The sequence below is a fragment of the Oncorhynchus masou genome, chromosome 14, assembly GCF_036934945.1.
Source record: "Oncorhynchus masou masou isolate Uvic2021 chromosome 14, UVic_Omas_1.1, whole genome shotgun sequence".
NCBI classification, from domain to species: Eukaryota; Metazoa; Chordata; class Actinopteri; order Salmoniformes; family Salmonidae; genus Oncorhynchus; species Oncorhynchus masou.
The window spans coordinates 21935438-21959489 of NC_088225.1; the positions used below are offsets into that span (position 1 = coordinate 21935438).

At 44.9% G+C, this 24052-nt stretch overlaps 1 protein-coding gene and 1 pseudogene across 1 annotated transcript in view; both read right to left on the reverse strand.

The window, feature by feature from the left end:
* The window catches only part of LOC135554533 (Ig mu chain C region membrane-bound form-like), a 526132-nt pseudogene that overhangs the window by 198184 nt on the left and 303896 nt on the right, over window positions 1-24052 (reverse strand).
* LOC135554531 (voltage-dependent P/Q-type calcium channel subunit alpha-1A-like) overlaps window positions 1-24052 on the reverse strand; it is a 186226-nt gene that overhangs the window by 58893 nt on the left and 103281 nt on the right. Inside the window, exons 34-38 of the mRNA XM_064986875.1 lie at window positions 18771-18887; window positions 9867-9932; window positions 9596-9693; window positions 9353-9503; window positions 7609-7736 (exon numbers count right to left, since the gene is read on the reverse strand). Of these exons, the coding sequence (XP_064842947.1) occupies window positions 7609-7736; window positions 9353-9503; window positions 9596-9693; window positions 9867-9932; window positions 18771-18887 (560 nt within the window). The remainder of the gene's footprint in view (window positions 1-7608; window positions 7737-9352; window positions 9504-9595; window positions 9694-9866; window positions 9933-18770; window positions 18888-24052) is intronic.

The following is a 24052-nucleotide window of genomic DNA, read 5'->3' on the forward strand; positions in this document are numbered from 1 at the left end:
CATCCCCCGTCTCTCTCAATTCCTCTTCCTAATAGAACCCATCCCCGTCTCTCTCAATTCCTCTTCCTAATAGAACCCATCCCCGTCTCTCTCAATTCCTCTTCCTAATAGAACCCATCCCCGTCTCTCTCAATTCCTCTTCCTAATAGAACCCATCCCCGTCTCTCTCAATTCCTCTTCCTAATAGAACCCATCCCCGTCTCTCTCAATTCCTCTTCCTAATAGAACCCATCCCCCATCTCTCTCTCAATTCCTCTTCCTAATAGAACCCATCCCCCATCTCTCTCTCAATTCCTCTTCCTAATAGAACCCATCCCCCATCTCTCTCTCAATTCCTCTTCCTAATAGAACCCATCCCCCGTCTCTCTCTCAATTCCTCTTCCTAATAGAACCCATCCCCCATCTCTCTCTCAATTCCTCTTCCTAATACAACCCATCCCCGTCTCTCTCAATTCCTATTCCTAATAGAACCCATCCCCCGTCTCTCTCAATTCCTCTTCCTAATAGAACCCATCCTATATATGTCTCTCTCAATTCCTCTTCCTAATAGAACCCATCACCGTCTCTCTCAATTCCTCTTCCTAATAGAACCCATCCCCCGTTTCTCTCTCAATTCCTCTTCCTAATAGAACCCATCCCCCGTCTCTCTCAATTCCTCTTCCTAATAGAACCCATCCCCGTCTCTCTCAATTCCTCTTCCTAATAGAACCCATCCCCCGTCTCTCTCAATTCTCTTCCTAAAAGAACCCATCCCCGTCTATCTCAATTCCTCTTCCTAATAGAACCCATCCCCCGTCTCTCTCAATTCCTCTTCCTAATAGAACCCATCCCCGTCTCTCTCAATTCCTCTTCCTAATAGAACCCATCCCCGTCTCTCTCAATTCCTCTTCCTAATAGAACCCATCCCCCATCTCTCTCAATTCCTCTTCCTAATAGAACCCATCCCCCATCTCTCTCAATTCCTCTTCCTAATAGAACCCATCCCCCATATCTCTCTCAATTCCTCTTCCTAATAGAACCCATCCCCGTCTCTCTCAATTCCTCTTCCTAATAGAACCCATCCCCCATCTCTCTCTCAATTCCTCTTCCTAATAGAACCCATCTATATATGTCTCTCTCAATTCCTCTTCCTAATAGAACCCATCCCCATTTCTCTCTCAATTCCTCTTCCTAATAGAACCCATCCCCCGTCTCTCTCAATTCCTCTTCCTAATAGAACCCATCCCCGTTTCTCTCAATTCCTCTTCCTAATAGAACCCATCCCCGTCTCTCTCAATTCCTCTTCCTAATAGAACCCATCCCCCGTCTCTCTCAATTCCTCTTCCTAATAGAACCCATCCCCGTCTCTCTCAATTCCTCTTCCTAATAGAACCCATCCCCCATTTCTCTCTCAATTCCTCTTCCTAATAGAACCCATCCCCGTCTCTCTCAATTCCTCTTCCTAACAGAACCCATCCCCCGTCTCTCTCAATTCCTCTTCCTAAAAGAACCCATCCCCGTCTCTCTCAATTCCTCTTCCTAATAGAACCCATCCCCCATTTCTCTCTCAATTCCTCTTCCTAATAGAACCCATTCTCTCAATTCCTCTTCCTAATAGAACCCATCCCCGTCTCTCTCAATTCCTCTTCCTAATAGAACCCATCCCCCATCTCTCTCAATTCCTCTTCCTAATAGAACCCATCCCCGTCTCTCTCAATTCCTCTTCCTAATAGAACCCATCCCCGTCTCTCTCAATTCCTCTTCCTAATAGAACCCATTCTCTCTCAATTCCTCTTCCTAATAGAACCCATCCCCGTCTCTCTCAATTCCTCTTCCTAATAGAACCCATCCCCGTCTCTCTCAATTCCTCTTCCTAATAGAACCCATCCCCTTCCTAATCTCTCTCAATTCCTCTTCCTAATAGAACCCATCCCCCGTCTCTCTCAATTCCTCTTCCTAATAGAACCCATCCCCTGTTTCTCTCTCAATTCCTCTTCCTAATAGAACCCATCCCTGTCTCTCTCAATTCCTCTTCCTAATAGAACCCATCCCCGTCTCTCTCAATTCCTCTTCCTAATAGAACCCATCCCCGTCTCTCTCAATTCCTCTTCCTAATAGAACCCATCCCCGTCTCTCTCTCAATTCCTCTTCCTAATAGAACCCATCCCCGTCTCTCTCAATTCCTCTTCCTAATAGAACCCATCCCCCGTCTCTCTCAATTCCTCTTCCTAATAGAACCCATCCCCGTCTCTCTCAATTCCTCTTCCTAATAGAACCCATTCCCCGTTTCTCTCAATTCCTCTTCCTAATACAACCCATCCTATATATGTCTCTCTCAATTCCTCTTCCTAATAGAACCCATCCCCGTTTCTCTCTCAATTCCTCTTCCTAATAGAACCCATCCCCGTCTCTCTCAATTCCTCTTCCTAATAGAACCCATCCCCCGTCTCTCTCAATTCCTCTTCCTAATAGAACCCATCCCCGTCTCTCTCTCTCAATTCCTCTTCCTAATAGAACCCATCCCCGTCTCTCTCAATTCCTCTTCCTAATAGAACCCATCCCCCGTCTCTCTCAATTCCTCTTCCTAATAGAACCCATCCCCGTCTCTCTCAATTCCTCTTCCTAATAGAACCCATCCCCGTCTCTCTCAATTCCTCTTCCTAATAGAACCCATCCCCGTCTCTCTCAATTCCTCTTCCTAATAGAACCCATCCCCGTCTCTCAATTCCTCTTCCTAATAGAACCCATCCCCGTCTCTCTCAATTCCTCTTCCTAATGGAACCCATCCCCGTCTCTCTCAATTCCTCTTCCTAATAGAACCCATCCCCGTCTCTCTCAATTCCTCTTCCTAATAGAACCCATCCCCGTCTCTCTCAATTCCTCTTCCTAATAGAACCCATCCCCCGTCTCTCTCAATTCCTCTTCCTAATAGAACCCATCCCCGTCTCTCTCAATTCCTCTTCCTAATAGAACCCATCCCCCGTCTCTCTCAATTCCTCTTCCTAATAGAACCCATCCCCGTCTCTCTCTCAATTCCTCTTCCTAATAGAACCCATCCCCCGTCTCTCTCAATTCCTCTTCCTAATAGAACCCATCCCCCGTCTCTCTCTCAATTCCTCTTCCTAATAGAACCCATCCCCGTCTCTCTCAATTCCTCTTCCTAATAGAACCCATCCCCCGTCTCTCTCAATTCCTCTTCCTAATAGAACCCATCCCCGTCTCTCTCAATTCCTCTTCCTAATAGAACCCATCCCCGTCTCTCTCAATTCCTCTTCCTAATAGAACCCATCCCCGTCTCTCTCAATTCCTCTTCCTAATAGAACCCATCCTATATATATGTCTCTCTCAATTCCTCTTCCTAATAGAACCCATCCCCCGTTTCTGTCAATTCCTCTTCCTAATACAACCCATCCTATATATATGTCTCTCTCAATTCCTCTTCCTAATAGAACCCATCCTATATCTGTCTCTCTCAATTCCTCTTCCTAATACAACCCATCCCCGTCTCTCTCAATTCCTCTTCCTAATAGAACCCATCCCCCGTCTCTCTCAATTCCTCTTCCTAATAGAACCCATCCCCGTCTCTCTCAATTCCTCTTCCTAATAGAACCCATCCCCGTCTCTCTCAATTCCTCTTCCTAATAGAACCCATCCCCGTCTCTCTCAATTCCTCTTCCTAATAGAACCCATCCCCCGTCTCTCTCAATTCCTCTTCCTAATGGAACCCATCCCCCGTCTCTCTCAATTCTTCTTCCTAATGGAACCCATCCCCCGTCTCTCTCAATTCCTCTTCCTAAAAGAACCCATCCCCGTCTCTCTCAATTCCTCTTCCTAATAGAACCCATCCCCCATTTCTCTCTCAATTCCTCTTCCTAATAGCACCCATCCCCGTCTCTCTCAATTCCTCTTCCTAATAGAACCCATCCCCCGTCTCTCTCAATTCCTCTTCCTAATAGAACCCATCCCCGTCTCTCTCAATTCCTCTTCCTAATAGAACCCATCCCCCGTCTCTCTCTCAATTCCTCTTCCTAATAGAACCCATCCCCGTCTCTCTCAATTCCTCTTCCTAATAGCACCCATCCCCCTTCTCTCTCTCAATTCCTCTTCCTAATAGAACCCATCCCCGTCTCTCTCAATTCCTCTTCCTAATAGAACCCATCCCCCGTCTCTCTCAATTCCTCTTCCTAATAGAACCCATCCCCGTCTCTCTCAATTCCTCTTCCTAATAGAACCCATCCCCGTCTCTCTCAATTCCTCTTCCTAATAGAACCAATCCCCGTCTCTCTCAATTCCTCTTCTTAATAGAACCCATCCTATATATATGTCTCTCTCAATTCCTCTTCCTAATAGAACCTAGCCCCCCGTCTCTCTCAATTCCTCTTCCTAATAGATCCCATCCTATATATGTCTCTCTCAATTCCTCTTCCTAATAGAACCCATCCCCGTTTCTCTCAATTCCTCTTCCTAATACAACCCATCCCCCGTCTCTCTCAATTCCTCTTCCTAATAGAACCCATCCCCCGTTTCTCTCAATTCCTCTTCCTAATACAACCCATCCCCCGTCTCTCTCAATTCCTCTTCCTAATAGAACCCATCCCCGTCTCTCTCAATTCCTCTTCCTAATAGAACCCATCCCCGTCTCTCTCAATTCCTCTTCCTAATAGAACCCATCCCCGTCTCTCTCAATTCCTCTTCCTAATAGAACCCATCCCCTTCTCTCTCAATTCCTCTTCCTAATAGAACCCATCCCCGTCTCTCTCAATTCCTCTTCCTAATACAACCCATCCCCCGTCTCTCTCTCAATTCCTCTTCCTAATAGAACCCATCCCCCGTTTCTCTCAATTCCTCTTCCTAATAGAACCCATCCCCGTCTCTCTCAATTCCTCTTCCTAATACAACCCATCCCCTCTCTCTCAATTCCTCTTCCTAATAGAACCCATCCCCACTCTCTCTCAATTCCTCTTACTAATAGAACCCATCCCCGTCTCTCTCAATTCCTCTTCCTAATAGAACCCATCCCCGTCTCTCTCAATTCCTCTTCCTAATAGAACCCATCCCCCGTCTCTCTCAATTCTTCTTCCTAATAGAACCCATCCCCCGTCTCTCTCAATTCCTCTTCCTAATAGAACCCATCCCCGTCTCTCTCTCAATTCCTCTTCCTAATAGAACCCATCCCCCGTCTCTCTCAATTCCTCTTCCTAATAGAACCCATCCCCGTCTCTCTCAATTCCTCTTCCTAATAGAACCCATCCCCCATTTCTCTCTCAATTCCTCTTCCTAATAGCACCCATCCCCGTCTCTCTCAATTCCTCTTCCTAATAGAATCCATCCCCCGTCTCTCTCAATTCCTCTTCCTAATAGAACCCATCCCCGTCTCTCTCAATTCCTCTTCCTAATAGAACCCATCCCCCTCTCTCTCAATTCCTCTTCCTAATAGAACCCATCCCCCGTCTCTCTCAATTCCTCTTCCTAATAGAACCCATCCCCCTTCTCTCTCTCAATTCCTCTTCCTAATAGAACCCATCCCCGTCTCTCTCAATTCCTCTTCCTAATAGAACCCATCCCCCGTCTCTCTCAATTCCTCTTCCTAATAGAACCCATCCCCGTCTCTCTCAATTCCTCTTCCTAATAGAACCCATCCCCGTCTCTCTCAATTCCTCTTCCTAATAGAACCAATCCCCGTCTCTCTCAATTCCTCTTCTTAATAGAACCCATCCTATATATATGTCTCTCTCAATTCCTCTTCCTAATAGAACCCATCCCCGTCTCTCTCAATTCCTCTTCCTAATAGATCCCATCCTATATATGTCTCTCTCAATTCCTCTTCCTAATAGAACCCATCCCCGTCTCTCTCAATTCCTCTTCCTAATAGAACCCATCCCCCGTCTATCTCAATTCCTCTTCCTAATAGAACCCATCCCCGTCTCTCTCAATTCCTCTTCCTAATAGAACCCATCCCCCGTCTCTCTCAATTCCTCTTCCTAATAGAACCCATCCCCCGTCTCTCTCAATTCCTCTTCCTAATAGAACCCATCCCCGTCTATCTCAATTCCTCTTCCTAATAGAACCCATCCCCGTCTCTCTCAATTCCTCTTCCTAATAGAACCCATCCCCGTCTCTCTCAATTCCTCTTCCTAATAGAACCCATCCCCCGTCTCTCTCAATTCCTCTTCCTAATAGAACCCATCCCCATCTCTCTCAATTCCTCTTCCTAATACAACCCATCCCCATGTCTCTCTCTCTCACATGTCTCTCTCTCTCTCTCAATTCCTCTTCCTAATAGAACCCATCCCCATCTCTCTCTCATTCCCCTCGTTCCTTCCCTTCCCCCTCTCTGCCAGCAGTGGTGTGTGCCAGTAATTGGTTGTGTGTGGAGTATAATTAAGGAATAGCTCATTAACTAGAAATGCATGTGAATGCTAAATGGCCTAATGTGTAATAGCCACTTGTCATACAGAGGCCCATCTCCCCATAGATTTTCTGTTCCCCACTCCCTCCTTACATCCCTCCTTACCTCCCTACCTCCCTCCTTCCCTCCCTCACATCTCTCCAGAAAATCCTCCTTGTTTTCTTCCATGCCTGTCTTTATCTCAATTCACCATGTTACCATGACCTTTTAATTCTGATTACTTTGATATTCCTACCCATCTCAGTCGTTCTCATTCTCTCTCTCAATTTCCCTTCCCCCACTACTTTGTCTCTACCTCCTTCCCTCAATCTCTCTCCCTCCTCTTCTTCTCTCCATCTACATTGCAGACTACAGGACAGCAGAAGGATAACAGGCACTGGAATACAGATACTAGGAAACTTAGCATGTTTCAGGTTCCACGGGGGTTGAATATACAGTACAGTAAAGGGGAGGTTTGTTGCCACAGTAAGTTTTGGCAGTATGCAGATTCCAGAGGGGGTGGGGTGGGAGTCTGAACCACACACAGAGAGGGAGAGGGCACAGGGAGGGAGGGATAACTGGATCACTGAGAAGGTTACTGCTCAGATCCATGATCCCACCTACAGCTGCTGTCTTGTGTGGGTTCTTTAGACTGATTTGGGTTCAGTTCAACTACAGGAGACTTGGCCTTTATATCCTTTATGACTCTTGTCCTTTATAACTGTGGAGTAATTTACTTCATGGTTACTGTACAGCTCCCAGACTCCCACTCTTTTCATCTGATGCTCCCAAAGACTGGACTTAGATCAGTTTTAACACAGGCTAATGAGATCTAGTGCCAGGGTTGGACTAGAGCCAAGCCTGAGGACACGTTAGAAGTGTTTAGGTTACACCAGTAAGTTATACAATGCTACTGTACACAGTCCAGGAGTTAACGCTCAGAGATACACAGACATGAGAGGTGATGTCTACCTCTGAAAAAGTAAACACATTAAAACAACAAGAAACCATCGGCATCGTGTGTGTATGTGTGTTTTTAAATCTCCTAGATTATAAGTGTTCAGTATATGAGTGTTTATCATGAGGTGCTGATGTGATGCGTCACATGTGTAAGATATGTGTGTATATATGTATATATATATATATATATATATAAATATATATATATATATATACAGTATGTGTGTGTGTGTGTGTGTGTGTGTGTGTTTCTATGTGATGTGTTCATGTGTGTCACTCACCAAGCTGCTTGGTCATATTCAGCCCATATCCTGACATACTCGTCTAGATGATGTGGGCCGAGGATGGAGGAGTCTCTGGTCAGGTACTCAAAGTTGTCCATGATGACAGCCACGAACAGATTCAGCATCTAAAAACACAAACAGCCACATTATTACACAGTATTATGTCAGCCAAGCAAGTGTGCACTTATAACAGACTAGGGTTGCAAAATAAATTCCCTGGTTTTCGGGAAATTCTGCACTGTAAACCTCAAGGCATTTTAACTCAAATACTAAGTTGTACTTATTAAAAAGTCATTATTACTTAACATGTTTATGTGGTACTGACTCAAAAGTAAATTAGAAGTCACACCAACTAAATGTTTTAAAAATATGATAACAAATTAACATTTTCCCTAGCATGCTCTACTGCAGTTAGATTTTTTTGAAATTGTTTTTAATATCTGTGTTTTTGCATGTACATTGAGTGATTGATTGATTAAATGTTATGCTACAAAAATAGAAATATAATTGTTTCTAATCCAATCACTTCATTTTTGCACTTGTTACTGAAATGGTTGTTTAAATGGCTTAGGTCGTTTCCTCCCACTGTTCTTGTCACGAATCTGGCCGAAGATGGTGCCTCTTCCTGTTCGGGCGGCGCTCGGCGGTCGTCGTCGCCGGCCTATTAGCTGCCATCGATTCCCTTTCCTTTTGTTTCTGTTAGTTGGGTCTAATTGGTTACACCTGTTTTCAGTTACTTTTGTTTGTAGTCTATTTAAGGGCACGAGGCCCACAGGTATTGTGCGGGCTTGTTCTCTGTTTATTGGTGTATTAGTGTGATCTCTATTTTTCCGGGCAGTTTTAGTCCTGTTTATTTTGGACGGGTTGTTTCATGCGCCCTTGTGTTTTGCATGTCCATGTTTCCACTGTCTTTGGAATAAAAGATCCACGTACGGAATTCCCTGCTCTCTGCGCTTGACTCCTCCACTCACCATTCATAGAAGTCATAACAGTTCTTAACCCTGGCAGTCAATATGAATGCAGGTTGTTGGTGAATGCACATTTCAACTGTTGGATAGTCTAACGCTGACTAAATCCCAATAGGAATTACACATCACTTTGCAAGCCAGCATAATGTGATTTTACAGTCAGGGTTGCACATTTTTGGATTACTGGAAACTTTTTGGGGAAAGTTTGTGGAATTTTGCAAACCTACTTGCATGACTGATGTGGCCTGTAAACTAAGAGTTTCAGGCCACTGTATAAGGCCTTATGATACATGTAATGGTTCAATAATAATGATAATATTCGCCTAGGAATTCTCTTGGTGAAGACCAAAGGCTTGAAAATTAACGAATTCAACAACCATGTCTCTGTCATTACAGTAACAAATACAGTCATGAGTGGTAACTCTACAATTCAATTGAAAAGGCAAGGCACACTGGGAAATTATTGGAGGCATTTAAGAATAAGAATACCTTACAAAAATAATTACACATATGAAGGTAGTACTGCTAACTTCAGCTATTTAACTTTCTTAACTTCACTTTTTTAGTTAATTGGTTTCCTAAAAATGTTTGAGTAGCCAGAACTTATCCGGTTTTGCAGTGTGGTTGGACTATTCTGGAGTTCCTACTTATTCCCTCCTGATTCCAAGAATCCTCCAAGTAGGATTTAGGGGATTTTGCAATCCTATAACAGTAAGGGGGAAAATAGGACTAAAAAGGGGAATAGAGAAAGACAGACAGCTCGTGCTTCTCACCAGGAAGGAGCAGAAGAAGATGAAGGACACAAAGTAGAGGTAGGCAAACTGGCTGCCACACTCTGGTTCAGTGTTCCCTGCCAGAGGATCACAGAGCTTCCCTCCAAGACACGACAGCATGATGTCATGCCACGCCTCGCCCGTGGCACTCCTATACAAATACACACACGTTGGAGACACACGTGTGCATGTACTGTACACACAGGCACGCACAAATGTAAACATGCACACACACACACACACCTGAAGAGCAGCATGAGAGCTTGGAAGAAAGTCCTGAAGTTGTTGTGTTCGTTGATGGCGCTCCCCTCCTCCTCCTCCATCCCTATGTTCCCAAACAGCTGACAACACAACAAAGTGTCAGCATCCTAGGTAATATGGGAGAATGCACAACCTCACACACGTCCCTATGGCAGGCAAGTGTCACTTTCCCTGGATGCTTTTTATAAAGTTCATGTTGATCTGTAAAAATGACCATTCATTTTGACTTGTTTTTCTTTGTGTCTCTACTCACCTGCATCCCGATGATGGCATAGATGAAGAACAGCATGCCGATAAGCAGGCACACATACGGCAGCGCCTAAACAGACATAAAGAGCTGGAGTACTATTCAGTGTGTGTGTGTGTGTGTGTGTGTGTGTGTGTGTGTATTCTGTCATAGGTCCCCACAATGCTGCTATGTGGGTTCTGTGCAGAGGTGGGCCCAAGTCACTATTATTCATGAGCAAATCTCAAGTCCCAAGTTCCATGTCTTCAGTCGAGTCCCAGAAAGAACAGGTCGAGTCTCGGGTCCAGTCCAAGTCGTGCATTCTAAGGGAAAGTCGAGTCAAGTCAGGTAAATAGTCAGGTAAATAAATCTCTACATGCAATGACTTGTTCCAACTATAAATCCTGGCCTTGGAACTATAAGGTTCTATCTGACATGTCAGAAATGAGTTAGTCACATTTAATAGATCTTTAGATGGTTCTTCATATGTTTGTATATTTTTGAAAAAGTACATTTTAAGTGAAAACATGTAAACTATATAATTCTGTGAGGTTACATCGTTGTTCAGTGATGACAGTCGTTTGTCTAATGATCATAATGTATGTCTTAATGTATTTGATGTGTTCTGACTATTTTTGTAAAATACAAATTATATCATTTATGTATTCAAATAGCTACAGTCGTAAGAACTGAATATGTCTAATTTAGAGGTGTCAAATAGAACCATATGGCTGAACATACATTAGCATTTCAGAACCATAAGCTTATCTTCAAATGCACGCCCCTAAAAAGAACTCACTACAAAACAGTTCTGATGTAACGATGTATGAGAGTCGGGAAGCAAGTTCAGGGAGTGAATACATTTAATTAATAAATTAACAAAACAAGAAACAAACCATGCACAGACATGAACCGGGAACAGAAACAATGACGACTGGGGAAGGAACCAAAGGGAGTGACATAAAGGGCAGGTAATCAAGGAGGTGATGGAGTCCAGGTGAGTGTCATATCATAACGGCCATCGATAAAAGACAGTACTGTGCAGCCGTCTTCATCGACCTTGCCAAGGCTTTCGACTCTGTCAATCACCATATTCTTATCGGCAGACTCAGTAGCCTTGGTTTCTCTGATGACTGCCTTGCCTGGTTCACCAACTACTTTGCAGACAGAGTGCAGTGTGTCAAATCGGAGGGCATGCTGTCCGGTCCTCTGGCAGTCTCTATGGGGGTGCCACAGGGTTCAATTCTCGGGCCGACTCTTTTCTCTGTATATATCAATGATGTTGCTCTTGCTGCAGGCGATTCCCTGATCCACCTCTACACAGACGACACCATTCTATATACTTCCGGCCCATCCTTGGACACTGTGCTATCTAACCTCCAAACAAGCTTCAATGCCATACAACACTCCTTCCGTGGCCTCCAACTGCTCTTAAACGCTAGTAAAACCAAATGCATGCTTTTCAACCATTCGCTGCCTGCACCTGCACGCCTGACTAGTATCACCACCCTGGATGGTTCCGACCTTGAATATGTGGACATCTATAAGTACCTAGGTGTCTGGCTTGACTGTAAACTCTCCTTCCAGACTCATATCAAACATCTCCAATCGAAAATCAAATCCAGAATCGGCTTTCTATTCCGCAACAAAGCCTCCTTCACTCATGCCGCCAAACTTACCCTAGTAAAACTGACTATCCTACCGATCCTCGACTTCGGCAACGTCATCTACAAAATAGCTTCCAACACTCTACTCAGCAAACTGGATGCAGTTTATCACAGTGCCATCCGTTTTGTCACTAAAGCACCTTATACCACCCACCACTGCAACTTGTATGCTCTAGTCGGCTGGCCCTCGCTCCATATTCGTCGCCAGATCCACTGGTTCCAGGTCATCTACAAGTCCATGCTAGGTAAAGCTCCGCCTTATCTCAGTTCACTGGTCACGATGGCAACACCCACCCGTAGCACCGCGCTCCAGCAGGTGTATCTCACTGATCATCCCTAAAGCCAACACCTCATTTGGCCGCCTTTCGTTCCAGTTTTCTGCTGCCTGTGACTGGAACGAATTGCGGAAATCGCTGAAGTTGGAGACTTTTATCTCCCTCACCAACTTCAAACATCTGCTATCTGAGCAGCTAACCGATCGCTGCAGCTGTACATAGTCTTATTGGTAAATAGCCCACCCAATTATACCTACCTCATCTCCATACTGTTTTTATTTATTTACTTTTCTGCTCTTTTGCACATCAATATCTCTACCTGTACATGACCATCTGATCATTTATCACTCCAGTGTTAATCTGCAAAATTGTAATTATTTGCCTACCTCCTCATGCCTTTTGCACACAATGTATATAGACCCTTTTTTTCTACTGTGTTATTGACTTGTTTATTGTTTACTCAATGTGTAACTGTGTTGTCTGATCACACTGCTATGCTTTATCTTGGCCAGGTCGCAGTTGCAAATGAGAACTTGTTCTCAACTAGTCTACCTGGTTAAATAAAGGTGAAATAAAAAAAATAAAAAAATACAAATTATGCGCATAACGCTGGTGACAGATGTGCACCCTAACGAGCAGCCTGGTGACCTAGAGGCCGGCAAGGGAGCACATGACAGTACCCCCTCCCCTACGTGCGGCTCCAGCCGCAGGACGCTGACCAAGATAACGATCCCGGGGATCAGGAGCGGACTGGTCACCTCTGCCAAGGCGCGGGAACCTATCAATCCGGCTGAGGCGTGGGAGCATGACGACCTAGAGTGCCGGAGAGAGAGCATACGTGATAGTAACCCCTCCCCGGCGCATTCGGCTTCAGCCGCAGGATGCCAACCACAGGGACAATGCCTGGGATCCGGAGAGGACCGGTCGCCACCGCTGAGGAGCAGAAACCTGACAAACCGGCTGAGGAGTGAACCTGATGAGCCGGCTGAGACCTCCCCGGTTGCCTCGGCCGAGGCACTGGAACCTGTTCACCCCGCTGAGGCATGGTAGCCTATCAAACCCGCTGAGGCATGGGAGTCTACAAACCCGCTGAGGCATGGGAGTCTACAAACCCGCTGAGGCACTGGAACCTGTTCACCCCGCTCGGCATGGTAGCCTATCAAACCCGCTGAGGCACTGGAACCTGTTCACCCCGCTTCGGCATGGGAGCCTACAAACCCGCTGAGGCACTGGAACCTGTTCACCCCGCTTCGGCATGGTAGCCTATCAAACCCGCTGAGGCATGGGAGTCTACAAACCCGCTGAGGCATGGGAACCTATCAAACCCGCTGAGGCATGGGAGCCTATCAAACCCGCTGAGGCATGGGAACCTATCAAACCCGCTGAGGCATGGGAGCCTACAAACCCGCTGAGGCATGGGAGTCTACAAACCCGCTGAGGCATGGGAACCTATCAAACCCGCTGAGGCATGGGAACCTTCAAACCCGCTGCATGGGAGCTATCAAACCCGCTGAGGCATGGGAGCCTACAAACCCGCTGAGGCATGGGAACCTATCAAACCCGCTGAGGCATGGGAGCCTACAAACCCGCTGAGGCATGGGAGCCTACAAACCCGCTGAGGCATGGGAGCCTACAAACCCGCTGAGGCATGGGAGCCTACAAACCCGCTGAGGCATGGGAGCCTACAAACCCGCTGAGGAGGCATGGGAGCCTACAAACCCGCTGAGGCATGGGAACCTATCAAACCCGCTGAGGCATGGGAGCCTATCAAACCCGCTGAGGCATGGGAACCTATCAAACCCGCTGAGGCATGGGAGCCTACAAACCCGCTGAGGCATGGGAACCTATCAAACCCGCTGAGGCATGGGAACCTATCAAACCCCGCTGAGGACCATGGGAGCCTACAAACCCGCTGAGGCATGGGAGCCTACAAACCCGCTGAGGCATGGGAGTCTACAAACCCGCTGAGGCATGGGAGTCTACAAACCCGCTGAGGCACTGGAACCTGTTCACCCCGCTTCGGCATGGTAGCCTATCAAACCCGCTGAGGCATGGGAGCCTACAAACCCGCTGAGGCATGGGAGTCTACAAACCCGCTGAGGCATGGGAACCTATCAAACCCGCTGAGGCATGGGAGCCTACAAACCCGCTGAGGCATGGGAGCCTACAAACCCGCTGAGGCATGGGAGCCTATCAAACCCGCTGAGGCATGGGAGCCTACAAACCCGCTGCGGCATGGGAGCCAAACCCAAACCCGCTGAGGCATGGGAGCCTACAAACCCGCTGAGGCATGGGAGCCTACAAACCCGCTGAGGCATGGGAGCCTATCAAACCCGCTGAGGCATGGGAGCCTATCAAACCCGCTGAGGCATGGGAGCCTACAAACCCGCTGAGGCATGGGAACCTATCAAACCCGCTGAGGCATGGGAGCCTACAAACCCGCTGAGGCATGGAAGCCTATCAAACCCGCTGAGGCATGGGAGCCTACAAACCCGCAGAGGCATGGGAGCCTATCAAACCGGCTGAGGCATGGGAGCCTACAAACCCGCTGAGGCATGGGAGCCTACAAACCCGCTGAGGCATGGGAACCTATCAAACCCGCTGAGGCATGGGAACCTATCAAACCAGCTGAGGCATGGGAACCTATCAAACCCGCTGAGGCATGGGAGCCTACAAACCCGCTGAGGCATGGGAGCCTATCAAACCCGCTGAGGCATGGGAGCCTACAAACCCGCTGAGGCATGGGAGCCTATCAAACCGGCTGAGGCATGGAAGCCTAGGAAACCGGCTGAGGCATGGAAGCCTATGAAACCGGCTGAGGCATGGAAGCCTATGAAACCGGCTGAGGCATGGAAGCCTATCAAACCGGCTGAGGCATGGAAGCCTATCAAACCCACTGAGGCATGGAAGCCTCCAAACCAGCTTAGGCATGGAAGCCTACAAACCGGCTGAGGCCTCCCAGGTAGCTCTGGCTCGAACACCAGGACTCGACAATCCCCCCCAACACAAAAACAAACAAAAGAAAACACTCCCTGATGCTTCCCCTTGACGAGGTGTCTTTCTGTAACGATGTACGCTGAGTCGGGAAGAAAGTTCAGGGAGTGAATTTTTTAATACATAAATTAACAGGAACAATGGTGACTCGGGAAGAAACCAAAGGGAGTGACTTATATAGAGCAGGTAATCAAGAAGGTGATGGAGTCCAGGTGAGTGTCATTATGCGCCTAACGCTGGTGACAGGTGTGCTCCCTAACGAGCAGCCTGGTGACCTAGAGGCCGGAGAGGGAGCATAAGTGACATCTGGGATGTAAAAACTGATGCTCAATATCTCAGAACTTTGCTTAGTGCAGATAGAGCCTTATACTCCCAAGGTCACAAAATCTTGTGGCTACCAGACATCTCTTTTCCTTATTTTGTCTACAACATTTTGATTGCGTAATAATTGATTTTAACAACAAATTCCAAATCCAAGCTTCATTTTTATTTATTCAATTTCAAGCAATTTTGACATACCAAAATACCAGTAAACCTATGCTAGTAATTGTTGCTTGATGCCCCATTGCTGGTGAGCATGCAAAGTAACGTTCCTGATCATCACAATTTTTGGAGCTGCATATTTATATGTCAATCCTCTCTCCCTACAACTTGATGTGTGCACTGCACCCGATTATATAGCTGTACAACAGATGATATAGCTGTACAGCAGATGATATAGCTGTACAGCAGATGATATAGCTGTACAGTAGATAGCTGTACAGTAAATGATATAGATGTACAGTAGATAGCTGTACTACAGATGATATAGCTGTACTACAGATGATATAGCTGTACAGCAGATGATATAGCTGTACAGCAGATGATATAGCTGTACAGCAGATGATAGAGCTGTACAACAGATGATAGAGCTGTACTACAGATGATATAGCTGTACTACAGATTATATAGCTGTACTACAGATGATATAGCTGTACTACAGATGATATCGTTGTACTACAGATGATATCGCTGTACTACAGATGATATAGCTGTACGGTAGATGATATAGCTGTACGGTAGATGATATAGCTGTACAGCAGATGATATAGCTGTACAACAGATGATATAGCTGTACTACAGATGATATAGCTGTACAACATATGATAGAGATGTACAGTAGATAGCTGTACAGTAGATGATATAGCTGTACTACATATGATATAGCTGTACAACAGATGATATAGCTGTACTACAGATGATATAGCTGTACAACATATGATAGAGATGTACAGTAGATAGCTGTACAGTAGATGATATAGCTGTACTACAGATGATATAGCTGTACAACAGATGATATAGCTGTACGGTAGATGATATAGTTGTACGGTAGATGATATAGCTGTACAGCAGATGATATAGCTGTACAACAGATGATATACCTGTACTACAGATGATATAGCTGTATAGCAAACCATTCAGTGACCAGTTCTCTTTTTGACCCGCGAATCCCAAAAAGTAGTGGTTCAAAGCTTGCGACCCCCCCATGTACACACATGCACACGTTCACAGGTGATTCATTTTCAAAACGCAAGATACAGAAATAAAGATTTACACTTTAATGTTGTTTACATTCATGTTTACAGTCAATATCAACAAGGGATATCAGGTCACTGGAGTCTGGAGTCCAGAGCAGGCAGGATCATACGGTCTACATGTATGCAGAGAGGCTTGCAGGATCGGATGGAGAGCATGATCTGTCTGTAGCCTTTTTTCCTCACAAATATCACAATTAATGTGTCAGAATACATTACATCTTCATCCCATAAGTATTGAAGGTAGTGCAAAGTTACATCTATCTTTAGACATATACAGTTGAAGTCAGAAGTGTACAAACTATGGTCAGGGCGTGACACCTGCTCCAAAACCGCCATAAAAAAAGCCAGACTACGGTTTGCAACTGCACATGGGGACAAAGATAGTACTTTTTGGAGAAATGTCCTCTGGTCTGATGAAACAAAAATAGAACTGTTTGGACATAATGACCAATGTTATGTTTGGAGGAATAAGGGGGAGGCTTGCAAGCTGAAGAACACAATCCTAACCGTGAAGCACGGGGGTGGCAGCATCATGTTGTGGGGGTGCTTTGCTGTAGGAGGGGCTGGTGCACTTCACAAAATAGATGGTAACATGAGGAATGGAAAATTATGTGGATATATTGAAGCAACATCTCAAGACATCAGTCAGGAAGTTAAAGCTTAGTTGCAAATGGGTCTTCCAAATGGACAATGACCCCAAGCATACTTCCAAAGTTGTGGCAAAATGGCTTAAGGACAACAAAGTCAAGGTTTTAGAGTGGCCATCACAAACCCTGACCTCAATCCCATAGAAAATTTGTGGGCAGAACTGCAAAAGTGTGTGCGAGCAAAGAGGCCTACAAACATGACTCAGTTACACCAGCTCTGTCAGGAGGAATGGGCCAAAATTCACCCAACTTATTGTGCGAAGCTTGTGCTTGTGGAAAGCTACCTGAAACGTTTGACCCAAGTTAAACTATTTAAATGCAATGCGACCAAATACTAATTGAGTGTATGTAAACCGACTGGGAATGTGATGAAAGAAATAAAAGCTGAAATAAAATCATTCTCTACCATTATTCTGGCATTTCACATTCTTAAAATAAAGTGGTGATCCTAACTGACCTAAGACAGGGAATGATTACTAGGATTAAATAGGAATTGTGAAAAACTGAGTTTAAATGTAATTGGATAAGGTGTATGTAAACTTCCGACTTCAACTATATAATCCACCTAAACTTGGCCTATCTGAAATATGAAAATGATCAATGAAATGATCAGCCTATTGTTCTGGCAAAGATGAGTATGTACCCTGATGAAGAAAGCATGTCTGTCGAAACGTTGGACATAAAAATATAAAAATAAATGTTTTTGCATCTGAGCTCCTCGGTTGTGCGTGTGGCTCGCCTTCATTTTTCAAAGATGAGCCTGGAGCAGATTGATTAATGTAGGTAGGAAAATGAAGTTATGTCTTTCTGGTCACTAATCTGGATATGTGCACCTGCCTTTGAGCGCAATGCTGATGACTGGTCTTTGGTTAACAGTCAGGATGCTCAATTTTTGGGAACTGAAGCACAGATTACAATCATTTGGTGCAACGCCGTAGGCTTAGGATAGTGACCAGTTCGAATAATCAAGGGTATGAATATAAAATACAAACGGTAGTCTGTAATTTTTATGTATTTTTCCAATTCAGTTTCACACTCACCCCAAAAACCTTCTCAGTGTGCTACTATAGCTCACACATCCTGTGTTGATTGACGGTTTGCTGGTACAATCAGATGGACGAGTGTGCATTTCACTAGCAAATCTTTTTTGTTGTTGTTGCAAGTGCGATACTGAATGAGTGACACAAAACAAGTGACCAAACATGACAAAACCTGGCCAGATAAGTTATCAGTCTCAAGTCTAAGTCGAGTCCCAAGTCTTGAGGCTCCAAGTCAAGTCTCAAGTTGTTTTATTTTCTATGAAGTTGACTCTCAAGTCATCAAATCTGTGACTTAAACCTGACTCAAATGTCATGTGACTCGAGTCCACACCTCTGGTTTTGTGTGTGTATTCTGTCATAGGTCTCCACAATGCTACTACTAGGGCCTGTGTGGGTGTACTCTCATAGGTCCCCACAAAGTCTCTCTCTCTCTCTCTCTCTCTCTCTCTCTCTCTCTCTCTCTCTCTCTCTCTCTCTCTCTCTCTCTCTCTCTCTCTCTCTCTCTCTCTCTCTCTCTCTCTCTCTCTCTCTCTCTCTCTCTCTCTCTCTCTCTCTCTCTCTCTCTCTCTCTCTCTCTCTCTCTCTCTCTCTCTCTCTCTCTCTCTCTCTGTCTCTCTCTGTCTCTGTCTCTCTGTCTCTCTCTCTCTCTCTCTCTCTCTCTCTCTCTCTCTGTGTGTGTGTGTGTGTGTGTGTGTGTGTGTGTGTGTGTGTGTGTGTGTGTGTGGCATTACCTTGAAGGATTGAACAAAGGTCCAGAGCAGGATGCGGATGGTCTCTCCCTGCCGGAGCAGTTTGATGAGCCTGGCAGCCCTGAACAGTCTCAGGAAACTCAAGTTGATGAAGTTATTCTACAACACCCACAGTATGACAAGAGTAAGAGAGAGAGAGAGAGAAAGAGAGATAGAAAGAGAGAAATGGGAGGGGTGAGGGGTAGAAAGGAGGAGATGGAAAAAGGGGGAAGAGAGGGATGGAAAGATAGAGGCAGGGACAAATAGAGGGAGAGAAGTGTGGAGAAAAGGAGGTACAGGGTAGAGAGGAGAAGCTTATCACTTGCCATGCAATGTTAGATAACTATTTCCTGTCCTAAAACAAACCAAACCATAAAAGCAGGGGAAAAGTTCAAACCCAAACTGAGGAGGATTCAAAACCAACAGAAAAGCAACCAAACAGAACTGGAATCAAATGCAAACCAAACCAAAAAAATTCAAGGCTTGTAACAGGCTCGGGCATATCCAAGGAGTTAGAAGAAGGGAATCAATACAGGGGAAAGGAAAATCATATGTTCAAAACCTAACCATTGTCACCCAATTGGGCAGTAAGTAGTAGCAGTAGGTACAAAGTAGTAGTAGTAGTACTAGTTTGTAGTAGTAGTAGTTGGTTGTAGTGGTGGTAGTAGTAGTACTAGTATTAGTAGTAGTAGCTTGAAGTAGTAGTAATAGTTGGTAGTACTGGTAGTAGTAGTAGTTTGTAGTAATAGTAGTAGTAGCAGTTGGTAGTAGTGGTAGTAGTAGTCAAAGTAGTTTGTGGTAGTAGAAATAGTAGTAGTTTGTATTAGTAGTAGGACCCCACAATGCTCAGATATAATGGCGCAGGAGGGGATGGCTCCTAATCAACTGTGCTATTTTGTTGTTTTTTTTCTCATTGTTTGTACCTAATTTTGTACATTTTTACCTTTATTTTACTAGGCAAGTCAGTTAAGAACAAATTCTTATTTTCAATGATGGCCTAGGAACAGTGGGTTAACTGCCTGTTCAGGGGCAGAACGACAGATTTGTACCTTGTCAGCTCGGGGGTTTGAACTTGCAACCTTTTGGTTGCTAGTCCAACGCTCTAACCACTAGGCTACTCTGCCGCCCCATAATTTGCTGCTACCGTCTCAAATGACCGAAAAGAGCTTCTAGACATCAGTACAACGATTACTCACCTCGAAATGAAGAAATATTTTTTCTGCTTTGTCAAGACAAGGCCCAAATCCCGTCATCAGTGTGAAGAAAATATGGAGAAAAGGGGGAGGAGGGCAAGGTGCCTTGTAAGAATTTGCCGAAGAGAAGATAAACCACCGCTACCCTCCATATTATTGGTCAGCATGCAATCACTGGAAAACAAACTGGACAATCTAAGATTAAGACTATCCTACCAATGGCACATTAAAACAGTAATATCTTATGTTTCACCGAGGCGTGGCTGAATGATGAAACGTCGGCAGGACAGAGCAGCTACGTCTGGTAAGAGGAGGGGCAGAGGTGTATACTTGTCAATAACTGCTGGTGCGCGATGTCTAATATTAAAGAAGTCTCTAGGTAGTGCACGCCTGAGATAAAATACCTCATGATAAGCGGTAGACCACACTATCTACCAAGAGAGTTCTCATCTATATTATTCGTAGCTGTCTATTTACCATCACAAACTGATGCTGGCACTAAGACCGCACTCAACGAGCTGTATAAGGCCATAAGCAAAAAAGAAAATGCTCATCCAGAAGCGGCGCTCCTTGTGGCCAGGGACTTTAATGCAGGCAAATTTAAATCTGTTTTACCTCATTTCTACCAGCATGTTAAATATACAACCAGAGGAAAAAAACTGTAGACCACCTTTACTCCACACACAGAGATGCATAGAAAGCTCTCCCTCGCCATCCATTTGGCAAATCTGACCATAATTCTATCCTCCTGATTCCTGCTTACAAGCAAAAACTAAAGCAGGAAGTACCAGTCACTCGCTCAATAAGGAAGTGGTCAGATGATGCGGATGATACGCTACAGGACTGTTTTACTAGCACAGACTGGAATATGTTCCGGGATTCATCCAATGGCATTGAGGAGTACACCACCTTAGTCTCCGGCTTCATCAATAAGAGCATCGACGATGACATCCCCACAGTGACCGTACGTACATTTCCCAACCAGAGGCCAAGGATTACAGGCAACATCCGCACTGAGCTAAAGGCTAGAGCTCCCTCTTTCAAGGAGCGGGACACTTATCCAGACGCTTATAAGAAATCCCGCTATGCCCTCAAACGAACCATCAAACAGGCATTGTGGAAGTACAAAATTGAATCCTACTACACCGGCTCTGATGCTCATCGGATGTGGCAGGGGTTGAAAAATATTACAGACTACAAAGGGAGACCCAGCCGTGAGCTGCCCAGTTACGCGAGCCCACCAGACGAGCTAAATGCCTTTTATGCTCGCTTTGAGTTAAGCAACACTGAAGCATGACTGAGAGCACCAGATGTTCCAGACAACTGTGGGATCATACTTTCCGCAGCTGATTTGAGTAAGACCTTTAAACAGGGCAGCATTCACAATTACCTCAACTAACCTGTACCCCCGCACAATGACTCGGTACCAGTACCCCCTGTATATAGCCTCTTTATTGTTATGTAATTTTCTTTACTTATTTTTTTTTTTTTTACTTTAGGTTTATTTAGTAAATATATTCTTAACTCTATTTGAACTGCATTGTTGGTCAAGGGCTTGAAAGTAAGCATTTCACGGTATTCAGTGCATGTTTTTAATTTTAATTGTATTTATGTAAACTTTATTTAACTAGGCAAGTTGGTTAAGAACAAATTCTTATTTACAATGACGGCCTACCCGGGAACCGTGGGTTAACTGCAACTTTTCGGTAACTGGCCCGAAGCTCTAACCACCAGGTTACCTGCCGCCCCCCACTTGAGGCTACCTGCCGCATGTGATCAATTAAATTGGATTTGATTTGAGTAGTAGTAGTAGTAGTAGTATAAGTAGTAGTAGTAGCAGTACTAGCAGTAGTAGTAGTAGTAGTAGTAAATAGTAATAGTAGTAGTAATAGTAGCAGCAGTAGTAGTAGTAGTTAGTAGTAGATGTAGTAGTAGATAGTAGTAGTAGTAGTAGTAGTAGGTGTAGTGGGTGCAGGGAATCGTTTTATTGTAAATACAACCAAATGCACTGATCCTCAAGGCAAACGCACCACCGCACAATATGGAGCTAGCTAGATCACAGCAAGTTAACCACGTGTCAACGCAACGCAGCAAAGCTGACAGCTCTCCTCCACAAGGGATTGGCTCGTTTTAGTCCTGTGACACTATAAAGTCAGGTTCGATTCCATTTCAGTTCACTCAATTCAGGGGATAAAATGAGACAACATTTAATTAATAACATTTAAAATTGTCCACTGTTGCTTTAAGAGGACAATTTCAAGTCACCTCCTGAAATAACAGTATTGACATGGAATTGAACCCAACCTTTTTTGCGTCACAGTCAGAGAAAGGGGAGGGGAGTGGGGTTCTGGGTTGAAGGACAAACTGCAAATATATTGATGATATTTAGAAATATAATTGTTACAAAGTTTTAATGTTGATATAACAGTGATAGCATTACTATAAATCCATATTCATAGGGCGAATCATACGACGTTGTCTTGCTCAAATTATTACACACATAATGGTGAAAGCATTTGTAAAAACCACTACAGAAATAAAACTGTACTTGATCACTGTAAACTATGTGTGTGATGCTCACTGTCCTATTTGATTACTGTAAACTATGTTAGTGATGCTCACAGTCCTATGATGTGCATGGTCCTTCAACCCTCTACCAAGGGAAGGGTTCTGGGTTAGAGAGGGCTTGGCAGTAGGCACATTCAGCTCCCATCAAGAGCATGTTCACTATGGCATTGCAACACAAGCCTATGTGGGTGTATTTATTAGGCTATGTACTGTTGTGTGTGTGTCTATGTGTGTGTAGGTCAGTGTCCATGTATGTCTGGGTGTGTTTAACTTATGTGTCTATGAGTAGTACACTCTGTGTATGTGTGTGTGTGTGTGTGTGTGTGTGTGTGTGTGTGTGCCATCCCTGCCAGAGACATGCAGTGGGGCAGCATGCACCGTAGCCCGGTCCGCCATGGGTGAAGCTTTAGACCCAGTCACTCTGTGTACTCCTGTCACACCTTACTCCCCTGGCTCTCACAGACACTAGCATGTGTGTGTGTGTGTGTGTGTGCCATCCCTGCCAGAGACATGCAGTGGGGCAGCATGCACCGTAGCCCGGTCCGCCATGGGTGAAGCTTTAGACCCAGTCACTCTGTGCACTGCTGTCACACCTTTGTTACTGCTTTTAAGGAATGTAAGCAGTGGTGCATGTCTAGTGATTGTGAGAGTGTTGTCCAGGCTGTGTCCTAATAGACTTGACCAGCTTCCGTTCCTTTCCTACATTACCACAGATCTGATAGAATACTTTTACAACACATTTGTTCTTCCTTCCCTCCTTGAAATAATCACTGATCGAACATGATCAGATTAGCGAGAGCAGGAGTTCCACCACATAGCTACATAAAGGTAACTGCCAAAATAGAGGAAACACCAACGTAAAGCGTTGTAGTAGGGTGTTGGGCCACCACGAGCTGCCAGAACAGCTTCAATGTGCCTTGGCATAGATTCTACAAGTTTCTGGAACTCTATTGGAGGGATTTAATGCCATTCTTCCATGAGAAAATTCCATTACTCCTGTCTCAGGCGTCGCTCCATTTTCATGCTAAACAAACCATTCAGTGACCACTCGTGCCCTGTGGATGAGGGTATTGTCATCCTGGAAGAGGTCACTCCCATCAAGACAGAAAGGTTGAAGGGGATCATTCAGAAAGGCTGTGTATTTATTGCCATTTACCTTGCCCTCTAAAGGGATGAGTGAACCATGCCAGGAAAAGGCACCCCACACCATATCATAGCTGCCAGAAGCCTCATTTACTCAAGTGTTTCCTTTATTTTGGATCAGATCAGTCAGATCAGAGCTGTGATCACGTCAAGGAAGGGAGGAAGGAAGGATGCATTTGAACAGTATTAAATCAGAACCTGAAGGGTATTAGGACAATGACTACTGGCCAATTCCAAATTGACCTCAAGCCCCTCTAGCACGTGTAGATCTGAAAGCATTGGATTGGTATCAGTAATCTGACAACAAACCCATCCAGATAGGCTAGGTGGAATATTAGCTAAATCCTATCTGATCCTTTTAGATCTATACAAGGGGTAGTC